Below are 14717 nucleotides of genomic sequence, written 5' to 3' on the forward strand. Positions count from 1 at the left end.
ACCTGAGGAGGACTCTGACAAGCTTCATCTGAGGAACAAGAAAGCAAGCAGGAAATGCCATTTTCCTTTCCTGGAAAGCAGATTTGATGCCTTACTTTCAAATACTTTATTTCTACTTAGTTGTGTTATTAACACTGCTTCAAGAAGAACAAAGGAATATTTGATTTGAAATCAGATGGCAGTTTGCTAACATAACAGATTGTTTTCATTCACTAATTTCTGTGCAGACAAAGTGGAGCTGTTGACTCATGATTGGATATTTGCTGCTCAACTCTTGGAGCACGGCAGCACCAGCAAGCAGGATCACAGCCCCTTCTGGAAAGCAGCCATTTCCTAGCAAAAGGATAAGGAGTGAAACCTCAGTGAACTTTTCTTCAGAGACAACCAGGCAAATACCAGGCAACTTTGCAGTTATACCCTTCAGAGTTATAAAAAGCCCCATTCAGCTTTTTGCCATCCAAGCGGCCAGATGGCAATCATACTCCTTCCCAAAGACTGAGTTTCTCTCTCCTCCTCCAAGACCAGCTCTTATCCATGCAGCACACGTTACCCATGCATGCAGAACACAGACCCACTGGTAGAGATCCAGAACAGATAAATCCTAAAAGAGAACAACTATTTTTTGTCTTCTCTGTTCCAGTATTTTTTGTCTTCTCTGTTCCAGTCTGAGGTTGACCAGTTTTTCAGAGCAAAAGCATTGGTAGAAAAGCTGGGATCCTGTATTAATGTTCACAGGTTTTGCAGACATCAGAAAATGACACTTGTGAAGATGGAAGATGAGTGATTACTTCTTGTCTTCCCTAGCTGTCATCTGATTTTGATTCAAGGAGATTGGTTTGAAAATCTGTGGCATGCGTGCTGGATGGAACATCACCTTTTCTGCTACAATTTGTTATTTACAATATGACATTAAAAAATGATGTTTGCATGATTTAACCACAAGATCTCAGTGCAAATGTAAATGTGAGAAATAAATGCTGCTTATCAAATGCAGCTGTTAAAATAACAGGACCTAAAATTAATACATTTGGGACTGTAGCATGCCTTTAACTTCCTGTCAGATTGCAGTGGACTGCTAAAGAGGTACTGGCCAGCCTCTAAAGAGAGAGGATTCTGGCATGGGCTGTATCACTTCCATAATACTATTCCCATGAAGAAAGGGATTCAGTAGACATCGTAAAAACTTACAAAATTCATTAAAAAAAATTATGAAAAGAATGCACGGAGCAATTTTCTGCTATTAAGTTATATCCATATTTGAAAATAAGTAACTGGGCTTTGCTTAAAAATAACAGTTTCAACAGACAATTTGTAGTTGTTTCAAAATAACTTTTTCATTTGGCATTATAAAATAAAATAAAAAGTTAAATTTGTTAAGTTAAAACACAAATCATTTTTATCAATCTCAAATGTAATTTTTTTGAATTTTCCTTCAGAGTTTAGAAATATCAAGTTGTACTCAAAGTCCTTTTTATGCCAAATTTCAAAATCTAATATATTTTCTCTCTTTGACCCAGAGACAATTAACGTTCTACAGATCTTGCTCAGAAGTTTGCATTTATCTTCTGAGCTAAAGAATTCCAAGAAAAATGCCAAGATTGTTTTCCAGCATTGTGAACATAACATGCATCAAAACATATTGATAAATGTGCTGACTTGAAAACACCACATGTATACAGAAGTACTTATGTTTACTCATATTTGAAGGATAGCCTCCTGTAGCAAAATATTTGTGTAAAAGCTTTGCATTAGCTTGACAGAGCAAAGCACATCACAGGCACATTATAACCCTGTGTAATGCAAGAGAATTCCTTTAAGAGCAGAAATTCAATCTGCAAATATGCAAGCGAAACGGAATAAGAAGTCAATTACAGGGGAAAGTAGAAAATAACTTCCAAGAAAAGTTTCGTCGCTCAGGGGACTTTATAAATTGATAAAAAGAATAGGGATTTAGGAAGAAAACACTCACAGATATTAAAGTAAACTTTAGAACCATCTCTGAACATTTCAGAGATGTCATACTTGTTAGTAGTACGAATTTCAAAGGCTGAAAACTTTGTAAAGAAACATGTAGCAAACTTTGCTGAAAGAAGGGCAGCCATTATACAATGAAAGTGGACTTTTAGATAGAAAGTATCTTGACAGTAATAAGCTAATAATTACCTTGGCATATATGCAGCTTTCATTGAGTTTCTGTAGCGTGCAATTGCGCTCACACATAGGGCACATGATGGTTTCATTTGCCTCGCAGATCTCTTTGCTTTAGCAGTAAGACAGGAAAATAAAGGTTATAAAAAGGCTTTTAGCATTCTTAACATTTTCTCAGGCTGCGCTCTTTGTGGTCTGCCTTCGTTAACATTATGCCTACACCGCAAAACAGACTCAACAAAATAAATTAAAAGTGAGCGTTTGGAATGAAAAGGCCAATCCCAAGTCTATTAAGTTAGTAACCTTAAATCTTTGGGCACTGGAGCACAGACAACAAAGGGACAAATTACAATAGTGTTAATTAGTGATATGTATAAACCCATTAAACCCACCAAAACCAACCTTCTTTAGAACCATCAGAGTTATTTTTGTATAGACTATCCCACATATAATAGTTCGACAGTATAATGATACACAATAGATATGGCACATAAACCATTGAAATAAAAGAGCCCAAACAAAAAGCACTCTGGAGAACTGTTGAAAGCCTTTCCATTTGACTAATACTTTACATTTTTCCCAGTTTAGCTATGGAAGGGCAAATAGATCAAAATATATTTAGAAGCGTTTGAAACAAGAAATATATTTAGAAGCGTTTGAAACAAGAAATATATTTAGAAGCGTTTGAAACAGGTGCATGATCTGTGTTTTTGTTTCTGCATGTCTGAGCCCTAAGAACGCAATCTAAATATTCTGGAAGCTACTATGAACTTCAATAGAGATTCTTCAAATTTTTTGTTTGATTACCTTCATTTCACAACTGAACCTTCAAAACGGCTGCCACCACTATAATCACAGAACTCTCAGGGATCTCAGTGCTGAATCCTGGCAACCACAGTACTACAAAGTTTTATTCCAAACTCCATTGCTCATGTAAGAAAAAGGACATCCTCAATTCCAATCTGTTTCCAAAAAAACATGCCTGCCTTATGCATCTGCATTGTGACAGAAAAGTGCTTTGCTCCCAAACTATGCAGAATGGAGAAACTTCTGTTTCTAAATATGGACACACATGCATGTTTGCTTAGAATAGTATATATTCCTTGATAGCACAACGTGCTTGAAGGGTTTTATCTGCCTGTCTTATTACACCACCTTCTTCCTGCATAATAAATTTGAATCAAGTGATTCTACCCGATTTGAAAGTTCATTATTTTCCTAAAACTTTAACCAAGCAAGGGAGAGAAAAAGAGGCAAAATACAGTGTAAGAGAAGGCACTTGCTCTGGATAATAAGGAAGGGTAGCACCAAAAGGGAACACATACGTTCAATTTTCAGCTCACGGGCTGCCAGCCAGGGAGGAACTATAGAGATGACCCGACCCTTCTGTTATACAGCCTTGCAGCTATCCACCAGGGTGCTGTGTGGCTCCCTGGAGCTGGGGCCTGTCCCACCTTCCTGTGACGGTGCAGGGCAGGCCCAGAGATCATGGCCAGGTTCTACCAAGAGTCAAGATCACCAGGCAAGTTCATGGTCATGAGGCAGGTCTGAGATCAAGCTGGGAAGTCAGCCTGCAGGTCAGGGTTGGGATCAGCCCTGGGGAGGGTAACCGGGTCAGACACAGCCCCATGGATGGCTAGGCAGCACTGAGATGATGGGGCCAGGCTTGGCAGTTGGTCTGTGGTTGGGATTGGTGGGGCCTGTGGCCAGGCTGGCATGGGGGCCTGGGCAGGGTGGGGAGGCCAGAGAGTAGCAGGGACAACATGGCCTGGCAGTGCCCGCAGGGCTGGACACCAGCACTCAGCCTGACTACTTTGAGCTGCTGCTATCACCACCAAAACCCTAGCACTCAGAAGACAGAGGAGAAGTACATAAATTGCACCACAGGAGCAATCTCTCCTCACTCATCACTGCGGATCTGCTTTTCCTCACTCCACACTGAGTGAGGAAAAACTGCACTGGAGGATCAACGCACAGTGAGACGTCACCAGTGAGCTGGGCGCAGCAGAAGTTTGACTCAGCAGCTGCAATGAACCATGCGGCACCACCCCAAGGAAATCAGAGTGCAGGAGTGGGAGCTCTCATGGAGCCGCTGCGTAGCAGAACAGCCCCTGACTTGGGAGCAGAGGTGAGCATCATATAACTTTTTAAACAAGACAACCTAGTCTTGAATGCAACATCATTCTTCATAACCCTCTATAATTACTGCTTCACAAAATCTATGGCTGGTTTGATAATCAACATTTAATTAATATTTTATGGCAACATATGCTGTGCATTTGCTTATTTGTTCTGTGCTGAAAGTGCACTGGACCTTGGTGAAAAAAGAATAAAATCGTCATTTTTCTCTCTCCAGCCTCTAGAGGTAGGCTTCATGTTAGCTAGCCCAAATCCAGCTACATAATGCTAAAAGGTGAACAGATATTACCAAGAAAAGCACACTTCTGTAAAAAGGATTTTATCAATTGGTAAGGTTCAAAATTTGTGGTACACAGGGCAGATGAAAAACAGGTTTCGTCACAGAATTTATTATCATACTACAGATCAACACTTCCTACCATCCACTGGTCCCTAGTAACAGACATTAATAGGACAAAACCTCAGTTTCACATGAAATAGTATTGTGCTGAGTAACACTGAATAGGGATTTGGAGCAATATTACAGTTATGATATTGACATGATGCCTGGACACTAATCCTAAAGTCCTAACTGCCACTGGCTTTCCTGGGTCTAGATTTGGTCAGAATAAAATACCTCGCTCAGTTTCTTGCTGATTGCTGATGAACATGCATTTGCCTACTGTGGCAGCTGTAGCGCTCAAAAAATAATATATTTTAATACTATTATTAATGTTTATGTAGCTGTTTCCTTTAACTGAAAGGCAATGAAGCAAGCATATTTTATATCTTTTACCACTATCCATTATAATTAGTTAAGTATACAAGGTAATACAGGCAAGATTTGCATACATTTTATCCAGCCAGTCACAATCAACTTGGTTTAGGTAAATCCTGTTCTTGAATCCATGTTTAGCAGGGGGTCTTATTTATTTGGTCATAGCAATTCACCAATAGGACAGTATTGTGTTAACTCATGGCTAACCATAGATTTACACCCTCAGTGGCAGAGATGATCTTCTGCCCCAAATTATCACATCCAAATTACAGATTTCCTTCGACCTTCATAAAGTACACAGCCAGGGTAGACCTTCTACATGGTCTAGTGCAAGTCTAGTGGTCCTCTGTAAATATGTTAAAATTAACACTAGTCAACGTTAGCTACAATAAACAGATACATAACTCTCCACCCATTCCCATTAGGTATCTAAAGATTACACAATGGCTCACCTAACTTTTATGCTCTGGGGTCTGGAGCAGATTTCAGAGTCCCCAGTAGGCACCCCAGCTCTCTGCATAACACAGCATGACACTGAGATGCCCCAGAAAGGGACCCAAAACAACCCACCTGCGTAAAGAACTAACTAAAATTTGCATGTTCTGTGTGCAGCCTCTCAACAGCAGCCAAAAGGAAAAACAGAAGACAGGAAAATGTAAAGCTAGCCTACCTCTGCTCTCCTGAGAATTACACTTGAAACTTTCTCCTGAAAGCAGATAACTGCATCTCTCTTTTAAAAGAGCTAAGCAAGGGTCATATTCTCCTTCAAGGGAGGAGCATGACACACATGCAAACATATAATAGCTCAAATTTTGAAAAATCTAAATTCTGAGAAATTCTGTTCTTTCTCTTGGGGAGCAGGGGAGTGTCAATATCACTTGTTTTTCTTCCACAAGGAACGTCTAAAATATTAAGCTGCACCCTGATAATTGTAGATTACGGCCCTTTGTTCCCCTGTTGTTGAAGCTGTGCCATAGTATAGCTGCAGAATACAAGATTCCCTGTTCAATGGTGCTAATAACTGCTCTGAGGACAGGCTGATCCTGTACTTTACATCTGCATCCATTGTATATTGCATACGTTTATTGTAAAACAATGAATATTATTGCTTAATATTGTAAAACAATACTAATACAGAGAATAATATAAATGTAGCCTAGTTTCTTCGCTGATATTTCTATCATATTTTAGTGCATTTAATACAATTTGAAGTTGTAAAGTCACTCAAGAATTTGGTGAATAATCGAAAGCCTAAAAAAGCCTAGCCTTAATTACAGCAATACAGAAATGACAATACAATAGCTTACTGTGAAATGCAAGATAAAGACAATTCTATAAACAAAGATAAAATATTCCTGCTCAAAGGCTAAAAAATAACATTTCTGATGAAATCTAACTTCATTATGCTAACAGCCTAAGCATCCAAACTACTTTGAACAAGGTTGCAATTTTAAGACCACTGTTACTATTCGGTCTGATGATACCTAACTCAAAACTTTGTAATAAAGGTGTTTTCTCTGAAATAGTTCTTAAAAATACAGTCAGCCCTTACTCTACCACATTCGCCATTACCACCACTGTTTCTAAATTGACATAATCCCCTCTCAGAGCAAAACCATAACAGTGGGAAACTTGAAAATGACGTTCATTTCACTCGGTTATAATCTCCCTTAATTCATGTCTCCTTGTTGCAGTTTACATCAACATATTGAAGAATTTTATCAGATTCTAAGTTTGATGATATTAACATAACATTTGGAGGAAAAAACTGCATATACAAAAAAGCACAAACAAAGTAAAACTGCATAAATGAGAAGTTCTGCAACTGTACTACACTCTGAAAGTTATAGGCAGGGTGGGTGTAAAGAGGGAGAATGTCTGACTTCTTCACCCATTAGTCTTCACTGGAATGAAAACCATTGCAGCATATACGACATTTGAATTAGTATCTGCTGGTTTTCCTTATAGACAGGACGGCAATCACTGCCGACGCAGTGGTTAAGAGCGCTTGATGTAAATGGTAAGCATCTAGCTTGACGCAAAGCAGATACATAAAATGGATACACTTGAATGAAGAACTGAGTATTCCATATGGTTATTATTACATGATCATCAAATCTGGAAAGCATATAAAGGTATAATTACATAAGTAGTGCCAGTGTGTTTTTAATTTTCAATAGGATTTTGTATGTTTTAAAATGGGATTTTACCTTACTTGGCTGGAATCCATCGTAAACAATCCATAAAGGAAAACAAAGAGCCCAACAAGGGCAGCAGGAATAAGCATTCCAGTATACCATCCCAACCAGGCAAAATATAGTCCAATTTTTTCACCAAAATATCGCCTACATGAGGAACAAAAATACATATATTGTTTAAATGTAAAAATTATAGTGACCCTATCTATCCTCATAGTAGTAGAATAATTCTAAAAGTGAGCCACGACTACAAGCTTATGTTAAAATTATTGTCTGGATAGCAGCCCTGCATCAATATGTTTTAATTCAGGCTGACATAATATTCTAGTGATACTAATCGCACTCTCTCTAAAACAGGTATTCTGAAAAGATATAACTGAAGTGGTCTGCAATTTTCATGCCCTTTCAATGACCAAGTAGATGCACTGATTTCAACCATAGGAAATTTTCAACTGCAGGAAATTGTATTCCAATACACACATACATACACATATAACAAAAAAATTCTGGAAAGGGATATAATTTGACATGACCTAAATATTCCATATGAAAAATAATTTATGATGGATAATCATATATTATGACATATTTCAAACTATTATGAGAGAAAATAATAGATCAAACAAACAAGTTGAAGATTCAGCCTTAATGCTTCATAACTTGGACATCACTTGCCAGAAGAGAAGAAGTGGCAGTGATTGAAAGTCATGGGTGCTACTATTTGATCAGCAGAATCCCAGCACGCATTCTTAGCTACACAGCCTTTAGTGGAATATTATTTGGGAATAATGACTGGTTACAACTGTCAGATCAGGTGTAAAACCCAACAGCAGGGAAAATGAAATATTGGTATTCCATGTCCAAGATCAGGAAAATATGAAAATACATCACAGTTGCTTCCATCATACATATTTCTCCATTTTAGAGGTGGTAATCCATGAAATTAATTATGAAACAGAATTTTATTTCAATCCACATAAAGTCTTGTTAGGAGTTAGCTGTATCAATAGGAGGCTGCATTTCCCCTCCTCTGAATCTGGTAACCCTGACTATCCATGTAGGTAAGAGTTATTCACAGTCGTACTGATTTCAAAGGTGCTCACTTGAGGGGCAAGTAGCTGATCAGCAGACCACTTCAAGGGTTTGTACTTTAGGTTTCATTCCTCAAGCTGTCATGCAAGTGGATTTATGTACCTTTATGCAGCCTCATTTGAAAGTAACAGGCCTGCACAAAAGACAAGCCAAAAGAAGCAGTTCACAGAATTTGAGTCTTAACTTATAATACTGAATAGCAAAATTTCACAGTAAAGCACAAGGACAAGGATTTCAACAGTATGGTTTTAATACACTGCTATCATGCTGTTCATATCACAGAAACAAGCTTCAAAGTATTTATACCTGATTAAATCCAGAGGTTGGTATTTGTACCACATTCCCCACCGTGCCCAACGCTCATATAATAGGTGTCTGTGATTCTGAGCTCCGTGTGTTTTGATGGGATGCCTGCTTTTGTGGCTTCCCTGGAAAACATGAAGAAATAAAAATACATTACTAGCCACTATGGAAAAGACATACATTTATTAGATATTGGAATACAATGACTGTAACTTCACTATTTTTAATAAGTAAGTTTAATTTATTACACATAACTCTGATACAAGAGATATGGTATGAAATGGCCAATTTCTCTAAGAACTAATGACAAAATAACAGGACTAGACTACAAAGAACAACTCAACTCCTTATATGGCTTAGGTACAGTATTTGTATTTCACTAATACATGCTTATTTGTATGCTTTAACCTATTGCATTTTTTCAATTTTTTTCATGAGATGTATATGAGGTATCTATTTTTCTCCTATAAAATTTCAAAAATTTCTAGAATGTCAGCTTGATTTTCTTCTCCTATACATTTTCTAGTACTTCATTTACTCCCTGATTAAAAGTATAAAAACCCACAGTGTTTCTGGTCTTTTTATAGTATTTTTTTTTCCTCAGATGATAGAAACAACAGAGTTGGCATTATTTTGAAGTTTACACAGGAGTCTGAGGTGCTAAAAGCATCTGACCCAAGAAGCCCCCTTCCAGCCTTTGCCTGATATTCCCCAGGCTGCCTGACAGCCTCAAAGAACAGCCTTAGGCTCTGCAGTAGAAAGGTAACACACAGATTCACTAGACCCATCCTAAGCAGAATTTCTTGTATTCCTAATTCCAAATCTGAGGCACGACATCTCCTTTATTCCAACATTTTCCAAAAAAAACTTCACATTTCTCTAGATAATACTTTATTATGTTATTTAGTTATGCTAAAGAGTATCTTTCACCAAATAATCCCAAGTGAGCCACATCAGGGCTTGAGAAGAGCCCGGAGTTCCCCTGAGAATTACTTCAAAGTTAGCAGTCTGATAGATTTTTAACTCTAGTAGATTCAAGTAGTTTATCCATTCAGATTTTAAACATTTATTTGAAATCTTGAGCATCTCCTGCAATTGTAAGAACAAAGTTTACTTGTCACAATCTGCTTACCCATTGGCTTAAGAATGAGTCCAAAACAAAGCAAAACCAGCAGAGTGGTCCAATTCTATTTACTTCCCATCAATATACTCTACTAATGTCAGTAAAGAATCATAAATACAATTGCAAAATCTGGGCAAGGAACAACACCTTATTCTCACATTCCCCGGAATGATAAAGTGCAATGCATACAGCATTAGTCTGGTTTTCATTTTTAAAATCTTTTTTCTTTTCTGCTTTCTTCTGCTTCTTTCTCTACTTTTTTTGCATTACAGAGTTTAAGTCTAATAGGGTTCCCGCGAGGACTGAATTTTCACTCCTGTTTGCTTATTTGTTTAAAAAAAATTGAGAGTGTTTAACCACAAGCCTTTAGCACCAGTCCAACAGCAATTAATCATATTTCAATAATACGATTTCATTAAGCTTACATTGATACTTAGAAACAGTAGTTTATGACATAACAAAGGAACATATACATGAAAATGGATATGAGAGCATGGTTTTGAAGTTAGAGAAAGCTTCACAGGTTTTTCAGGTAGTATGGCTAACTTTTCTCTATAATGCCTATAATAATGCCTAACTGAAGCGTTAACAATGATATTCAATTATTCATCTAAAACATTCCTTCTCTATATACCCTTGCATTCAATTATGAATACCACATAAAAACGTACTCAGTAATTTGGAAAGCACAGGCCAGTCTCTGAAAGCCAAGATCAAGTCACAATATTCAGCCAAAGCAACCACAAAGTTCACAGTTGCAATTACAAAGCTACTGATTGTGTGATCACAGCACGAAGGCATTTAAGTAAGATGACAGAAGATGCGTGTCTTGCTCCTGTCTTTTCAGTACACAAGGTCTGGCTGAAAAGCCCTGAAGTCAAAGACAAGTTTTTCATTTACTTCAGTGGTTATCACTCTTCAGTAGCCTTTAATTTACTGAAGAAGATATTTTCAAGTAAAAGTTATCCACAACTACATAGAAAGCACTCAAACAGGAAATAATTAACTAGTTTCCCCAACTTTGATCCACCGCACAGCCTATTAGAAAAACAGAACATTTTGTACATGGCACGGAGAAATAATTTAAAGCAACTCATTGGAACAATTGATGTTCTCTTTAAAAACTCCACAGGCAATGTCCATTTAATAAAAAAATTAATGTTATTATTCTAGGTCAGTATGAAACTGCTCCAGGATATTATTACAATGTCTTAGATAAGAAAAAGTCAAAAAGTCAATATTAAATTAAGACCATAAATAAAAAAGATTGAACAGATCACAGAGTAAAATAGGTTGCAAGACAAAATTAAAAAGAAAGTGGGATCTCAAAATGCTAACATAAGCTTTAATTTAAACACAAAGAAAAATATAAAATTAATATAAAAAATAAAATAAAATTTAAAATTAAATATGAAATATAAACAGGTTACCTCATGTGGTGGAAATGCTGCTTCATATGTTCCATTATTTAGTAATCTATTAATACCTAAGAAGAAAAAAACGTATTAGCTCCCATATCAATTTTTTATATGTTGATTTCAAGCAGTGCTAATTTTCAAGTTATGCATTGAGATATCACTTAGTATTACTTGCTCAGGATGCTGTTAAACACAACAGTAATCAGCTCTAAGGAAAGCCAACTGTTCACAATGGTCTCACTGATCCCTCCAGGTTTCTGGCTCTGTCAAATTAGAGGGACTTCCTCAGAGGTAGCGTCTGCAACTTTTCTCTCAAGGCTGGATGCTCATGCCAGACCAAGTGTGAGAACATAGTTACATTTGCGTTGCATTAATCAGAGTATATGATACAGATTTTATGTCTGACCAGATGATCTGGCATATGGAGAGAGAGGGGTATGGGCAGACAAACCTTGAGGCATCAAAACCCCTGCAGGGTTAAACCTAACCTGTTGTTATTTTTTAATATAACACAGCTGAAGGAGTTCATATAAGATCATTGCTCTACACCATACTGGCTTGAGCATTTTGATTCAGCTCCTAGGACTCCTAAAGCCAAATCTGTTATATGATCAAACCACAGCCTAATAAATAAGTAATAAATAATCATTAATAAAAAAGATGCAGTAGGCTTTGAAAGGATACCTATAGACAATAGCTTCCCCAAGAAATAAATTCTCATGAAAGATTTCAGATGTGTTTATTCAAATATTCTAAATATTCTAAAAATACAAGTTATACTAAACTAATCTCAAAATGAAATCTGCTCTCAGTTTCAATGTGATTGGATTTGAGCCCTTGTTTCCCGTGTTTTTCTTACTACTTCTTTTCTCTCCAAAACACTTTCTGTAATTTCTACCATCATCAGAAATATAAGGCTTTAAATGTGTATGTGTGTGTATGTATATATATATATAAAAAATTCTTATATATGAATAATATATATGAATAATTAGAGCTTCTGAAAAATAGTACTGTAATAGGAGTTCCAATATAGACTGAATTTGTCTTTAGGTCAACTGTTCTTGAGCCGCATGGAGACCTTAAATAAACTAAGTATAGCTCAGACTGATTCTATTGGACTGGAACGTCTGTGAACTAGCAGAACTTCCAGGGCCACTCCTAGAAACCTCTCCTCAGCTGAGGTATATGTTACCTTCATTATGGCTCTCTATCACACAAAGTTATCACCATCTAATTTATTTTAAAAAATATTATATTAGGTGAAAAACGTTGTCAGTCTTTCACTGAATTTATAACAATTGGTTGCCATGTTCAGTCAACTCTACTATTAACTGGATAAAATGATTTCAAGGGGATGGCAATATTTATTTCGTTTACTCGATAGCTTTTCGGGCAAGTAAAGCTAAAAAAATGTTTATAGCTTCAAGTTTAGAAAAAAATACAGTATTCTCACCCATTTTGGATTTTCCATCTTCATACTTTGTTCTCTGTAGCATATGATGCACTATTCTACTTCTTGTGGAGTTGCTGAAGAAGCTGTCTTTATTGTTTATTGTAAAACTATTAAAAAAATTAATGTCTTTTAATATGCAAAACAATGCACAGATGTTGAAACAAAACTGCTCAGTACTTTCTTTACTTTCTTCTTAGAGTGATTTACTGTATCTTTACACTTACGGGTCAGTGCACAAGACGTAAGATCTTACTTCCCTGGAGATATAAGATGTGAGATCTTACATCCTATCTCAGGTGCCAGGATAAATATTTATTGTGAGGAAAATAAAGCAACTAAAACTAAATTTTTTCCAACATCTAGACCATTTCTGTTTTGGATATAAATCTAAAATACAAATCAGACTACTTCAGAAGCAGTGACCATCCTCAAACTCATGTTACTGATGAATTCAGCATATGTCTATGTCAAAGAATTATTAGGACTGCTATATAGCAAGGAAAAAAAAAATCTCCATGCACCAGACACTTGAGTAGCAGCTTCACAACCCCCTTCCTTAGAGAATCTCCGGATGGAGCCAAATAAAGCATCCTTTCACAGATGGCTCCAGATTCTAGAAGCCAAAAATCTGACATGTAGGAGCTTTTGCCGACTCATTTGTGTCAAAGGAAACACTACTACAGTTCATAATTTCAGCTGAGCTGGTTGAGACGTAACACCAAAAACAAATGACTGACCAAATGCAGTATAGTTAAATACCGACAAAATTGAGATTATAATGCAATTACTCCATATTTCCAAGCTAGTCAGGTCATTAACATTTTCAAGTCTTTTACTGTTTTGGTCCTTAAAGAAAATTACATCACGGTTCAACTACATCATCATCAACATGCTGATCTGAACACATACATATCATAAAGCTGTTCTTCAATGTATATATTTATACTTTCAGAGCAAAAAAGAAGTGTTTTAAAAATGTGCATTTGTTAAAAAGCCAGTGTCACTGTTTTTAGCTTGCTTCTAGGTTTTCCCAACTTCAGCAGATGTCTCAGGTTTTGTCTAAGTAAAATCTGTAATTAAGCAAAGCAAACTCGAGTAACTATTTGCATTTTGTAATGTAATAGAAAGAAAAACTTCTTAACCAAAAAGGCTGTGTTCTTTTTTCAATGAAATGTTTGACTATCCTACTGAGAGACTGTCAACTACTGAGTAACAGAGAGCAGATTTTGTTCTTTAAAAGAAAACCAATAGAAAATACAAAATATGACACTGGGTATTTGCCAGTGACCATCTGTTAATAGTGGCTTGTATGGCTGAGAAGCAAGAGAATGAAAAATCCTTGTGGGCTCTGGTGCTGCATTTCATGTTCCAACACTTACTGGTGTATGCGTGCACGGCTAAAGGGTGCTGTGTAGCAATCTGTTTCCTCGAGATCAGGTAGGGCCTCCTTATCAAGCTTCATTGGATTTCTGGGCAACCAACTTTTCAGCTCTCTCATATTCCTCTGCAAACTGAGACAAAGAGAAATTATATTTACATGCTCTCACCTGCATTGTTGTTTCTACTTCCATCAGTGCACACTTAGTAACATTGCACTATAAATGAAATGAAAGCAGGAATTTTCCTCATTAAGTAACCAATAGAAAATAAGGAGTTAAAAAGTAAAATTAAGGGTGATGATTCATGATCTGATCTTGTATACTTTACTCAAGCACAACTTAACCGGTAGTTAGTGAGATTATGGTTTCAGATGGTATTGCAGTATTGAGTCCAGGAAAAAAAATATGGAGACAATAGAAATACACTGTTAATGATTTTTTTTTTAATTAAGTCACAAAATCATTTTCCAAGGCAGCTCATTTGGCAGAACTGTGAACACTTAGGCCTTACTCAAGAATGAATCTAATTACTCTAGCTCCACAGGACAGTGTAAGTGCAACTCCTCCTCCCTTCCCTGGCAACTTGGACACTAAAGTCTTTATTTTATTTTTTTTAGTAAATAAAAGACTACTCAGAGCCAAATTTTCTGAACCAAATTACTATCAGCTTCAACAAAATCTTCCCCTGCAAAATTTTCATCAAA

At 36.6% G+C, this 14717-nt stretch overlaps 1 protein-coding gene across 13 annotated transcripts in view; it reads right to left on the reverse strand.

The window, feature by feature from the left end:
• The window catches only part of ANO3 (anoctamin 3), a 226975-nt gene that overhangs the window by 37464 nt on the left and 174794 nt on the right, over positions 1-14717 (reverse strand). For all 13 annotated transcript variants that reach the window (XM_068945325.1, XM_068945324.1, XM_068945319.1 and 10 more), the window contains 6 exons: positions 14014-14145; positions 12635-12741; positions 11191-11246; positions 8641-8762; positions 7255-7389; positions 2164-2260 (listed from right to left, as the gene is read on the reverse strand). In XM_068945325.1, coding sequence (XP_068801426.1) covers positions 2164-2260; positions 7255-7389; positions 8641-8762; positions 11191-11246; positions 12635-12741; positions 14014-14145 — 649 coding nt within the window. The remainder of the gene's footprint in view (positions 1-2163; positions 2261-7254; positions 7390-8640; positions 8763-11190; positions 11247-12634; positions 12742-14013; positions 14146-14717) is intronic.

Source organism: Struthio camelus, chromosome 5 (genome assembly GCF_040807025.1).
Source record: "Struthio camelus isolate bStrCam1 chromosome 5, bStrCam1.hap1, whole genome shotgun sequence".
NCBI lineage: Eukaryota > Metazoa > Chordata > Aves > Struthioniformes > Struthionidae > Struthio > Struthio camelus.